General features: G+C 38.3%; 1 protein-coding gene across 2 annotated transcripts in view; it reads right to left on the reverse strand.

Moving 5' to 3' along the window:
- Nucleotides 1–1,161: 1,161 nt before the first annotated feature.
- LOC126335528 (intraflagellar transport protein 27 homolog) overlaps nt 1,162–13,299 on the reverse strand; it is a 54,990-nt gene continuing 42,852 nt past the window's right edge. Inside the window, exons 4-5 of one of the 2 annotated variants that reach the window (XR_007564890.1) lie at nt 9,810–9,887; nt 1,592–1,659 (exon numbers count right to left, since the gene is read on the reverse strand). Coding sequence is in view for 1 of the 2 variants with exons in the window: in XM_049998896.1 (XP_049854853.1) it covers nt 1,564–1,659 (96 nt within the window). In the remaining variant the exon portion in view is untranslated. Of the gene's footprint in view, nt 1,660–9,809; nt 9,888–13,299 lie in introns of both variants that reach the window. The other variant, XM_049998896.1, reaches the window with a different exon arrangement.

The raw sequence follows: 13,299 nt of genomic DNA on the forward strand, positions 1-13,299 counted from the left end.
AGGAAAATCTTCAGTCCTGGGATGTAAGTGTATCATGGGCACAGCTGTCAGAGGCTGCCCTGCAACATGTGAGTGCCTGAGATATAAGTATTCTGGCCCAGATGAAAGATGATAGGAGTAGTGGAATGACAGAAATCAGGCATTGGTTTCCAACATGGGGCACAATCTGGTACTAGGGTATTCTCACTTTGCTGCATGAAGTTTGACTAAGTAGGAAATATTTAGGTGTTAAAAACTTGACTCCTTCTAGTTTTTATATTGCTAGTATTTTCACCTTACATGCTTTATCAAAGGGAACTACTCCAACTAAAGATGAGATACTGTGTATCACAAACACAGTATGAAAACAATCAAAACACTTGAATCTTGTGTAGAAAGAAGTACAGTATTCTGGCACAGAATAGTTCAGTGCAATTCCATCACACAACCAAAGTGCTGCTAGTACTAGATAATTTTTTCCTTTGTGGGGGGGATTACAAAATGGCTGAGGTCATAAGTGCACATATCATGACTTAAAACTGACTGTCTCCTAGGGAAAGCACCTGTGGTTCTTTAAGTGTGTTGACATATATATGCCTAAACAGCACTAGTAGATGAATAATGACCATGAGCCTGGAATGCTGGTCAAAAGGAAACAAACTTTTCAGGAAGTAAAATGAGCAATTTAATGACCTTCCTTTTTTTTAAGAGGACATTCGGTAAGAGTTTCTGTATTGGCGTCTACAGCTGAAAATTAAATCTCTTCATCATGTTCTACAGCCTGTGCTATATTGTTTGTGACATTGGATAGCTCAGATGATAAGCACACATTAAAGTGTAAGCAGTTATTAAATTGACATTGGGTTAAAAAGTGGTGCACCATTGTCACATATTCATGTAACAAATGAAAAAAGCAAGGCACATTAAGAGTATGTGTCAAGAAAGAAAACAAATGAAACTGAAATAATGGAACATCCAAACTAACAAAAAACATTTTCCAAATAATTTGTGTTAAATGCAATAGATTACATTTTATCCATGTTTAAATGTCATTAACTGTTTTATGAATATTGAAAACATTATGATTATTATTATTATTATTATTATTATTATTATTATTATTATTATTATTATCATTATTATTATCTACTTTTAATTATGAAGAATGCTAATACAAATACATTTTTAAGTGGCTTGTGAAAATTTAATGAATAAAATGTTGGTACAGAAGTATAAAATTTTTAAATTGTGAATATCAGAGCGTATTTAGTTATTACACAAAGCTCAAGACTGGAGTTTTGTAAATGTATATCATAAGCAGCTATACAATAAAATAAGTCAATTTTTATGACTAGAAAATACTCTGTGACAGCAAGTCCACAGTAACCAAACAGACATGTCACATCATCACACAAATTACATATTACTACCTGTATAAAATATCAGAAGACTAACAAGATAAATTGCTTTTGTAAATATAGTGAAATGGTTGGAGAATATAATCAAAATTTTATATTGTATAAGTAAACAAAGAAGCACATTAAAGTTTTTAAGGTATTTTATGAAATATACAATCAAGTTCCATTAGGAAACACCAAAGTTTCTTGGTGTTCTGTGAACTATTCCAAACCATTCTTGAGCCAGCAGAGAAAATGGTTCCTTCACACCTAGGTTCTGCTTCTGGAAAAAAAAGTCAGTGACTCAACAGTAAAAAATGCAATTTACTTCTTTGAATTGTGCCATGATATGTATATGAAAATGTTTATATTTGTATAAAAAATGATGAGTTGCACCATGATTGAGTGAACACATTAAAATGTAGGTCCCCCTATAATTGGCTGGTAGTTCAGTTGAAAAGTTGAAGGAAATAAAGGACATATCATACCCAACAGGACACAGGGTTGCCACAAGTTTCCCCAAGTGAAATTCCTTGATATTTCCCTGATTTCCAGACAAGTTTTAGCATTTTTCCCTGATAAATTTTGAGATCTCAAGGGTAAGTTAAGAAATAAGTTGAGAATCTGTCTTTGTAGCTAAGGTACAAAAAAACAATAGTGCAAACAAGGAAATATTTAAAAAAAACTTTCAAAAAGATGTTTCCTGATGTGAGCAAAAACCTTTAAGTACTAACATCAACATCTTTTGTAATGAACTGTTTTTATATGGAGAAAGCAAGCCAGATGGTATGTGTTTTTCATTAAGACCACTGATGTTATTTTATTTCACTAAAATTAAACACATTTGGTGACAAAAATACACATTTCCTTAGAGTCACAGGACAAATTTAAAATATCTTCACTGCTTTCAGAAATAACCTCAATAAAAAGCAGGCCCCTTGAAAGAAGTGTATAAGGTGGGAAAGAATTGTGTAAACCAAGACTGTAGGTGACCGCCAATAAAATGTTGGTTCTAATATGTTCATTATTGTCAGTTATTGCCCACTGTGTTATACCTACTATTTTATAAGTAATTCTTCTAGAAATGCATTAAGTACATAGCATAAAAACTGCCAGTGGCTGACACAATTTTCTTCTTCTTATCATCCATACTTTCTAACGTATAAACTACTTTTTTAAATGCCAAAATGTACTAGAACAGATTAAATGTCTACAAATGCCACACTGTGCAAATGTTCAAGATGGCGGCGATTGAGAAGTTTAGTGAATTTATGCCTCCAGTTATTTCGAATTTTCAAATGTTATCCGGCATCAATAGCAAGAAGATGATCAACAAAAGTGCTTCGCAAAGTTTTAAGTCTAGTGCCACACAAAAAACCTGCAGTGAAAAATCATTCAAATCAAAATCTAAGTGTGTAACATGTGAAGTCCATCCTGACAAAGCAAAACTAGTTGAAACTATTAATTCGTTGCAAGAAATTGTGCGCAGATCCTTGGCAGAAAACAAAGTGTTAGCTGATAGACTCAAATGTCTTGAAAATTATCATGGAAAACTAAAAACCGCCGAGCAGGGCGTAAGTGAATTCGACAGAAATAAAGTGTACACAGTAACCGATGATTCCGTCGCTATTTCAAGTTTTCCAACACATTCTGGGTGTACCGGTAACGCTAACCATAGCGCAATCATTTCGTCGTCTTCAGTAATAAATTCTCCTGCCATGCTCCAAAAAACGATAGGCCCATCTACAAAAGATCAAATCGTGCACCATCTGAAAGAAAAGCCTGTTATTAAGCAAAATGTGGAACCTACACAACAGAGTCCATGTAAAATAAAGTGTGCAGATATCATAAATAGTGTTTCTTCTTCAGTAATAGCTCAAAAAAACAAATTCGATATCCTACTACAAAACGATGGTCATTATGAAAAACAAACTTCTGCTGCATACAATAAATTTGCTCCTAAGACCGCAAAGTTAACACAGATTCATAGTTATCAAAAAAGGTTACCGAACGTGCAAAGACAGAATATATCTACACAGCAAAAACACGTTTCAAAACCTTCTAGCCCCAAAACTGTGATGAACAAAAAAATTTTTGTGCTTAAACAGTCATGGACGTGGAATTTCGGCACTATTGAAAGATAAAGGTAATTTAATGGTAACAGGTTTTGTGAAGTCAGGAGCGCAGTTTTGTGAGGTAAATAAACTAACAAACTCTACTGATGTATCTCACTTAAGTAACTGTGATTTTGTCGTGCTTCTAGGTGGTTCAGACGATATATGTAGGAATGAAACAAAAGGGTTTGCAAAAGAAATGAAGGAATGCTTAAACAACCTATTACATACAAATTAATGATGTAAATAAAATAGAAAGAAACTTCCACATGGGAAAAAATATATTAAAAACAAAGATTCCAAGACTTACCAAGCGTGAAAGCTTGTGTCTGTATATGTATAAGTGTATGTGTGTTTGCGCGAGTATATACCTATCCTTTTTTCCCCCTAACGTAAGTCTTTCCGCTCCCGGGATTGGAATGACTCCTTAGCCTCTCCCTTAAAACCCACATCTTTTCGTCTTTCCCTCTCCTTCCCTCTTTCCTGAAAAAGCAACTGTTGGTTGCGAAAGCTAGAAATTTTGTGTGTGTGTTGGTGTGTTATTTTATTGTGCCTGTCTACCGGCACTTTCACGCTTGGTAAGTTTTGGAATCTTTGTTTTTAATCTATTACATGCAAATGTACTCGCTGTTAACATTCCCCATCGTTATGATTTGCCTTCCTGGTCCTGTGTCAACCAAGAAATTTGCATTGCAAACAAACTGATATCAGAAATATGTTCTACATTTCATAACGTAGAGATGATTGATACATACAATTTAGGTAGAAGATTTCAACAGCTCATGGACTATATTTAAATATGTTAGGAAAAGACCAAATAATAGAAAAACTCCGAAATCATATCCTGAAGAAATCAGCCCCAAGTATCAAGATCGCCAAACAACCACAAATTACAAAATGGTTTAGGCCAAAAACAGAAGCTTTGATGGAAGCAGAACTGTGTCAACCACTCAAAACCATCTCTGCTACTGAAAATTGCGTGCAAGAAGCCACACACAAAAATAAAATCTCGGCCAATTTTTTAGGGTAAGTGCTGTGTCAGAAATACCTTTAGAAAAGAAATTAATTAAACCCTTAACTGAAAAGTCAGAAAGTCCATCATTTCTTGTATTACACCATAATGTCCAGTCATTCAAAAATAAGATTCACATGCTGGAAGTGTTACTTCAGATACCAGATAAAATTCAGTGAGGTAAGCCTAAATGAGCAGATTGCATTATCTGAAGATAAGGAATTTGAGCTTTCTATGGTTAAGCTGCCTGAACTAAACTATATAATTATAAATATATTAAAAATAAAGATTCCAAGACTTACCAAGCGGGAAAGCGCCGGCAGACAGGCACATGAACAAAACACACAAACACACACACAGAATTACAAGCTTTCGCAACTGGCAGTTGCTTCGTCAGGAAGGAAGGAAGGAGAGGGAAAAATGAAAGGGTGTGGGTTTTAAGGGAGAGGGTAAGGAGTCATTCCAATCCCGGGAGCGGAAAGACTTCCCTTAGGGGAAAAAAAGGACAGGTGTACACTCGCACACACACACACACACATATCCATCCGCACATACACAGACACAAGCAGACATATTTAAAGGCAAAGAGTTAAGGGCAGAGATGTCAGTCGAGGCGGAAGTACAGAGGCAAAGAAGTTGTTGAAAGACAGGTGAGGTATGAGCGGCGGCAACTTGAAATTAGCGGAGGTTGAGGCCTGGCGGATATCGAGAAGAGAGGATATACTGAAGGGCGAGTTCCCATCTCCGGAGTTCGGATAGGTTGGTGTTGGTGGGAAGTATCCAGATAACTCGGACGGTGTAACACTGTGCCAAGATGTGCTGGCCGTGCATCAAGGCATGTTTAGCCACAGGGTGATCCTCATTACCAACAAACACTGTCTGCCTGTGTCCATTCATGCGAATGGACAGTTTGTTGCTGGTCATTCCCACATAGAAAGCATCACAGTGCAGGCAGGTCAGTTGGTAAATCACGTGGGTGCTTTCACATGTGGCTCTCCCTTTGATTGTGTACACCTTCCGGGTTACAGGACTGGAGTAGGTGGTGGTGGGAGGGTGCATAGGACAGGTTTTACACCGGGGGCGGTTGCAAGGGTAGGAGCCAGAGGGTAGGGGAGGTGGTTTGGGGATTTCATAGGGATGAACCAAGAGGTTACGAAGGTTAGGTGGACGGCGGAAAGACACTCTTGGTGGAGTGGGGAGGATTTCATGAAGGATGGATCTCATTTCGGGGCAGGATTTTAGGAAGTCGTATCCCTGCTGGAGAGCTACATTCAAGGTCTGATCCAGTCCTGGGAAGTATTCTGTTACAAGTGGGGCACTTTTGGGGTTCTTCTGTGAGAGGTTCTGGGTTTGAGGGGATGAGGAAGTGGCTCTGGTTATCTGCTTCTGTACCAGGTTGGGAGGGTAGTTGCGGGATGCGAAAGCTGTTTTCAGGTTGTTGGTGTAATGGTCGAGGGATTCAGGACTGGAGCAGATTCGTTTGCCACGAAGGCCTAGGCTGTAGGGAAGGGACCGTTTGATATGGAATGGGTGGCAGCTGTCATAATGGAGGTACTGTTGCTTGTTGGTGGGTTTGATGTGGACGGATGTGTGCAGCTGGCCATTGGACAGATGGAGGTCAACATCTAGGAAAGTGGCATGGGATTTGGAGTAGGACCAGGTGAATCTGATGGAACCAAAGGAGTTGAGGTTGGAGAGGAAATTCTGGAGTTGTTCTTCACTGTGAGTCCAGATCATGAAGATGTCATCAATAAATCTGTACCAAACTTTGGGTTGGCAGGCTTGGGTAACCAAGAAGGCTTCCTCTAAGCGACCCATAAATAGGTTGGCATACGAGGGGGCCATCCTGGTACCCATGGCTGTTCCCTTTAATTGTTGGTATGTCTGGCCTTCAAAAGTGAAGAAGTTGTGGGTCAGGATGAAGCTGGCTAAGGTGACGAGGAAAGAGGTTTTAGGTAGGGTGGCAGGTGATCGGCGTGAAAGGAAGTGCTCCATTGCAGCGAGGCCCTGGGCGTGCGGGATATTTGTGTATAGGGAAGTGGCATCAATGGTTACCAGGATGGTTTCTGGGGGTAACAGACTGGGTACGGATTCCAGGCGTTCGAGAAAGTGGTTGGTGTCTTTGATGAAGGATGGGAGACTGCATGTAATGGGTTGAAGGTGTTGATCTACGTAGGCAGAGATGCGTTCTGTGGGGGCTTGGTAACCAGCTACAATGGGGCGGCCAGGATGTTTGGGTTTGTGAATTTTAGGAAGTAGGTAGAAGGTAGGAGTGCGAGGTGACGGTGGGGTGAGGAGTTTGATGGAGTCAGGTGAAAGGTTTTGTAGGGGGCCTAAGGTTCTGAGGATTCCTTGAAGCTCCGCCTGGACATCAGGAATGGGATTACTTCGGCAAACTTTGTATGTAGAGTTGTCTGAAAGCTGACGCAGTCCCTCAGCCACATACTCCCGACGATCAAGTACCACAGTCGTGGAACCCTTGTCAGCCGGAAGAATGATGATGGATCGGTCAGCTTTCAGATCACGGATAGCCTGGGATTCGGCTGTGGTGATGTTGGGAGTAGGATTAAGGTTTTTCAAGAAAGATTGAGAGGCAAGGCTGGAAGTGAGAAATTCCTGGAAGGTTTGGAGAGGGTGATTTTGAGGAAGAGGAGGTGGGTCCCGCTGTGATGGAGGACGGAACTGTTGCAGGCAGGGTTCAATTTGGATAGTGTCTTGGGGAGTTGGATCATTAGGAGTGGGATCAGGATTGTTTTTCTTCGTGGCAAAGTGATATTTCCAGCAGAGACTACGAGTGTAGGACAGTAAATCCTTGACAAGGGCAGTTTGGTTGAACCTGGGAGTGGGGCTGAAGGTGAGGCCTTTGGATAGGACAGAGGTTTGGGATTGGGAGAGGGGTTTGGAGGAAAGGTTAACTACTGAATTGGGGTGTTGTGGTTCCAGATTGTGTTGACTAGAATTTTGAGGTGTTGGGGGGAGTGGAGCTGGAAGTGGGAGATTGAGTAGATGGGAGAGACTGGGTCTGTGTGCAATGAGAGGAGGTTGAGGTTTGTTGGAAAGGTTGTGGAGGGTGAGTGAGTTGCCTTTCCGGAGGTGGGAAACCAGGAGATTGGATAGTTTTTTGAGGTGGAGGGTGGCATGTTGTTCTAATTTGCAGTTGGCCTGTAGGAGGATGCTATGTACAGCCGGTGTGGATGCGGGAGAGGAAAGATATAATTATAAATGTATACAGAGCACCCAGTAGTAATATTCCAAATTTTATGACCAAATTAGAAGTTCTGCTGAATAGTGTCAGCTCATTAAATATGAGAATAATACTTTGTGGCGATTTTAACATTGATTTATCAAAAAACAGTAATGCTAAACTTGATTTGTTAAACATGACCAAATCATTTAATATGATCCCCACAATACTCTCTCCAACAAGATCAACAGAGCATACTGATTCAATAATTGATCAAATCTTCATAACTGATAATTGTTACAAATTCACTGGCGAAGTACTGAGCATGGGATACGGTGACCATGATGCTCAGCTACTGAGTGCTGACATGGAAAATAGTAAAATCAGCCCCAAAAAATATTTCAAAGAAGAAACTATTCAGATGGCAATATTAGGATTTTTAACTTCCTATTAGCTAAGGAAAATTGGGACAGTGTTTACATGCAAACAACTGTTGATAATATGTTCTTAAGCTTCCATAACACCTTCCTTTATTACTTTAATACAGCATTTCCTTTTGAAACAAAAACTTCAAGCAATCAAAATAGAAAGTTGTGGGTAACAATAGGAATCAAAATTTCTAGTGAGAGAACTAGATTTCTCCAATATTGCTCCAAAAAATACATAGTCACTGAAGAATTTTCTGACTATTGTAAAGCCTACAAAAAAACTTATCTTAGAGTGATTAGACAGGCAAAACTTTTATGGAATGACAATTTCATAAGGAACTATTCAAACAAAATGAAAGATATGTGGAACGTTATTAAAAAAGAAACTTGTAGTTCAACACCTAAAAAGGAAAACATTTCTCTAACACTTAATGACTCTAAGATCACAGATCCATACACAGTTGTAAACAAGTTCAATGAATATTTCACCTCACTTGCAGAAGATCTCATTCAGGCAAACTGCAAGGTATCGTTCTTCAATTCCACCAATACGTCAATCAGCACTAATGGTACAATGTTTGTTTATGAAACAAACCCTGATGAAATTATGAACATAATAAAATTGTTACGCAATAAAATCTCTAGTGGCTATGATGAAGTACCTGACCTCATATTAAAGGTGTGTGCTCCCCATATGGTAAAGCCATTATCAACCATCTACAACCAATCATTAAAAACTGGCATTTTCCCAGATGCTCTCAAAATAGCTAAAGTCTCACCATTACTAAAGAAAGGTTCCCCTGATTTAGTATCCAATTATAGACCATTATCCATATTAAGCATCTTTTCAAAAATCCTGGAAAAACTTTTTTTATGACAGGCTTATAAATTTCATAAAAAACCACGCACCAATCAGCATTCAACAACATGGTTTTAGTAAATCTTTATCCACCCAGACAGCAATTTTTGAACTGTTGGACCACATACTGAAATCAATTGACCAACATAATATAGCTGCAGGTATCTTCTTAGATCTCTCTAAAGCCTTTGACATACTAGATCATAAAATACTGCTTGCTAAATTGGAAAGAAGAGGAATAAGAGGTGTGGCTCACAACTGGCTATGCTCTTACCTACAAAACCGCAGACAGAAGGTATCACTTCAATACGATATTAATGTACAGAATAAAATAAATAACACAGTTTTCCTCTTGGAGGAAAGGACAATAAGATATGGTGTTCCCCTAGGGTTCTGTTCTAGGGCCATTAATTTTCCTCATTTACATAGATGATCTTGTTGAACGTATGAGCCCACAAAAAACTATCCTGTTTGTTGATGATACAAGCATAGTGTTGACTGGATCTAGCCCTGAATCCCTTCAGACAATATCTGATAACTCTATGGAAAAGCTTTCTGAGTGGTTTAACAAAAATGGCCTAATTGTTAATAGTGGGAAAACTGTATGTATCAACTTCCATCTAATTCCCACATCCAGTCAAAAAACTATCCAAGTAAAGTTAAATAATGATAAAATTGAAAATGTAAATACAACAAAATTTTTGGGTCTATGGGTCCAACAAAATTTAAAATGGGACACACATATAAACAACTTATCAAAGAAACTCTCATCATTGTGCTATGGAGTAAGAATACTAAAATCTACTACAAGTAAATCCACACTAATGCAAGCATACCATGCACAGTTCCACTCATTGCTCCGCTATGGAATCATCTTTTGGGGAAATTCAACTCACAGCACAAATATATTTAAACTGCAAAAAAGAGCACTGCGGATAATCTGTGGCCTCAAAAAGCTGGAATCCTGTAAATATCAATTTATAAAACTTAATGTTCTAAAATCCCATCCCTATTCATTCAAGAAACAATCCTATTCACCAGGGAATACCTCTCAAGAACAGGCAAATTAATCCAAAACAATGATATACACGCTCATTATACCAGAGGGCAATCTAATATCCATCAAATTTTTTCAAGGACATCATCATACTAAAAATATATAACTCATCTGGATGTCGTATTACACAATAAAATTCCAGAACAAATAAAAACTGCTCCAGATCCAATATTTAAAAATAAACTGAAGGCATTTCTGACAAAGCACTGTTTCTATTCAGTACAAGAATTACTGGAAATGAAAAATTATAAAGTTCCTTTGTAAATTACTGTGATTAGAGTAAAACATTCTGTAGGCAAAATAATAACCTAATTTCTACTATACACAACTATGTTTCAGTTTCACTTCCCAAAATTTTTCAACTCGCTTTATTAATGTACAAGTACACATTCTATTAGTAATAAAACTTAATTGTCTGTGAAATCTCAATGTTAATTTCATGTTTAATGTAGTTTTTAAATGACATTGTCCTTCTGTTGTGTTTCCAGTTGACATTTTCAATATTCTGTAATCTCAGTGATTATTTGTGTAAATTTAAAGTAGCACTACATTGCCTACATGTTTCTTAGTTCCCCATGTAAATTGTTTGTATTCTCTGTATGTGAAGTTACTGTATTCATCAATGAACAATTTTGTGTACATTTTTTTTATATGGCAGTTCACTGCCTATTTTTTTTTCTTCTCCAAACTACATAAGTGTTAAGAAAAATGACTTGTCCTTTATCATGTGTACTTTGTACAATATGTGATCCACAGGATAAATAAATAAATACAAATACAATACAATACAATACTTGCAGTGAGACAGTCATAAATCCTGAAACCCATCACCCATGGCCTCTGGCCTGCTGACGAACACCACAGTCCTGGGTCCATGGATAAACCATGACAATCTGTTGCATTACACCACACACTAACAGACCCAGCCTGCAGGCAGTATGGTGAGATTAGATCCAACAGGCAGGACCTGGCTATTAGTGGGAACCAAACAGCTTCACATCGCTAGGCCCAAACCATTACAGATACCCACAGAAACAGCTTCAGTTTTGGCCGTGATGGAAATCCACTTGTGTGGCCAGCTATTTATGAGCCACAGACATGAGACCAAGGCAATCAATCGATGCAACGGATAACTTGTGGAAGTACTCTGAGTGTCAATAATAATGAGGATGGATAGCAACTCACCATAAAGATGATTGCTGAGCTGCAGACAGGCACATAGAAAAGACAATCACACTCTCACAAATAAATTTTCAGCAATAGCTTTTGTCAGAAAATGAGGGCACTCATACATCCACACAGTCACTTAGACAGAACTCCGTCAATCAGACACTGTCTCCAGCCACTGTGTCTGCAGTCTCTGAGAATCAGATCCAAACAAACTACTACTTATCCCTCCCTGCCTCTTGTTGGTAGCTGCTAGGCTAGCAGCAAGAAGTGGTGGCAGCATTGAGGGGAGTGGTAGGAAGGCTAGAAGCAGTAGTAATGAGAGAGTACGGGAGCGGCACATGTACTCAGCTGCTCCCAACCAGTGACACTGTATGACACCTCAGTAAGCAAACAATTTCATCTACTGAGAGAAAAACGAGATTTTTTCCATTGTTTTATTTGTTTTATTCAAGTTTCTCTGATTTTCCTGATGTGTTTAAAATTCCCTGGTTTCCAGAACCTGTCTCAACTCTGAAGTAAAGTTAAGCACTGTGGTGTCCAAATCAACTGTTGGGTTGAGGGCAGTTTCACTTTACTTAGAAATAAATTAGACACATTATTCTTCTTCACTCAAGTGCATTGTGTGTGTGTGTGTGTGTGTGTGTCTGTCAGAGAGAGAGAGATAAATCCCCATTTTTATATACACAGAACTGTAATAATATATGTATGCTTTCTGAGAACCAAATATAACAAGGAAATTGATGACAGTGACACCTGGAGTGACCTCCACCACACATAATGAGGGGACACATGAAACATATATGCAAAAGTGTTATAGCAATACATTCTCTGTTGCGCATAAATATTTGAAATACAATTTATTATCTCTCAGACCTTGTTGTTACGCATCTCAGTAGTTGATTTTTCCCAAAATTGTCATGTTATTTGTCCAAATATGCAATAAAACTATATTTTGATAAGATACTTTTGTTATGAAGTATGAAATTTTTGCACCCAATTTTTTTAAATTTTCTCTCAGTCTCAAGCCACTGACATTCATGTATACTTTTATATGTAAGACAAGATGTTATAATGTAGTGGAAGATTTGTAGAACATTTACATGTATGAAAACTTATAATTAGAGTGCACATTCGTGGAAGCTCCCAAGAGTATGTCTTGTATTTTGTGCAGCATTCATTTGTTAATTATCTCCTGAAATGTTGATGTCCTTGTGCAATGAAGATGGGGAGAAAAAGCTGTCATATTCTACTCTTTACTACCTTTTCATGAATTATGTATGTCAATTACTACTTTTCCCAAAACTGCAATTAGTCTACATGGCATGCTTATTTGTGGGCAAACAGAAAGTTGGCACAGTTTTATCTACATTTACATCTATACTCTGCAAATCACTGTGAAGTGCATAGCAGAAGGTACCAATTATTAGGGTTTCTTCCTGTTCCATTCATGCCAGTTTGGTTCTCTCAAACTTCTCAGAACACTCCCCCCCCCCCCCCCCCCCCCCAAAGGTCAGAAAAACCTGTGAGCTTTCACACTGCCCTTCTCTGTATATGTTCAATACCTTGTGTTAGTCCTATTTGGTATGGGTCCACACAAGAAGCAATATTCTAGAACCAGCCAAACAAGTGATTTGTAAACTCTCCTTGATAGACTGATTGCAATTCCTCAGTTTTCTCTGCTTTACCCACAACTGAGCCTATATGATCACTCCATTTCATTTCCCTAAAAATGGCTGCACCCAGGTATCAATTCCTACAGTGACTCATTGATATTATAGTCATAGGATACTATGTTTTTTCATTTTGTGAAGTGCATAATTTTACATTTCTGAACATTTAAAGCAAGTTACCAATCTTTGCACTGCTTTTAAATCTTATCAAGACCTGAATGAATATTTATGTAGCTTCATCCAGAAATTATTTCACTGCAGGTAACTGCATCACAAGCAAAAAGTTTGTGGTTGCCTTCAATATTGTCTGCAAGGTCACTAATACAGAACCTGAACAGCAAGGTCCCAACACATTTCCCTGGGGCACACACAACATTACTTCTACATCTGACAGTGACCCTCCATTCACGATAATGTACTGTGTCCTCC

The sequence above is a fragment of the Schistocerca gregaria genome, chromosome 2 (genome assembly GCF_023897955.1).
Source record: "Schistocerca gregaria isolate iqSchGreg1 chromosome 2, iqSchGreg1.2, whole genome shotgun sequence".
Lineage (NCBI taxonomy): Eukaryota > Metazoa > Arthropoda > Insecta > Orthoptera > Acrididae > Schistocerca > Schistocerca gregaria.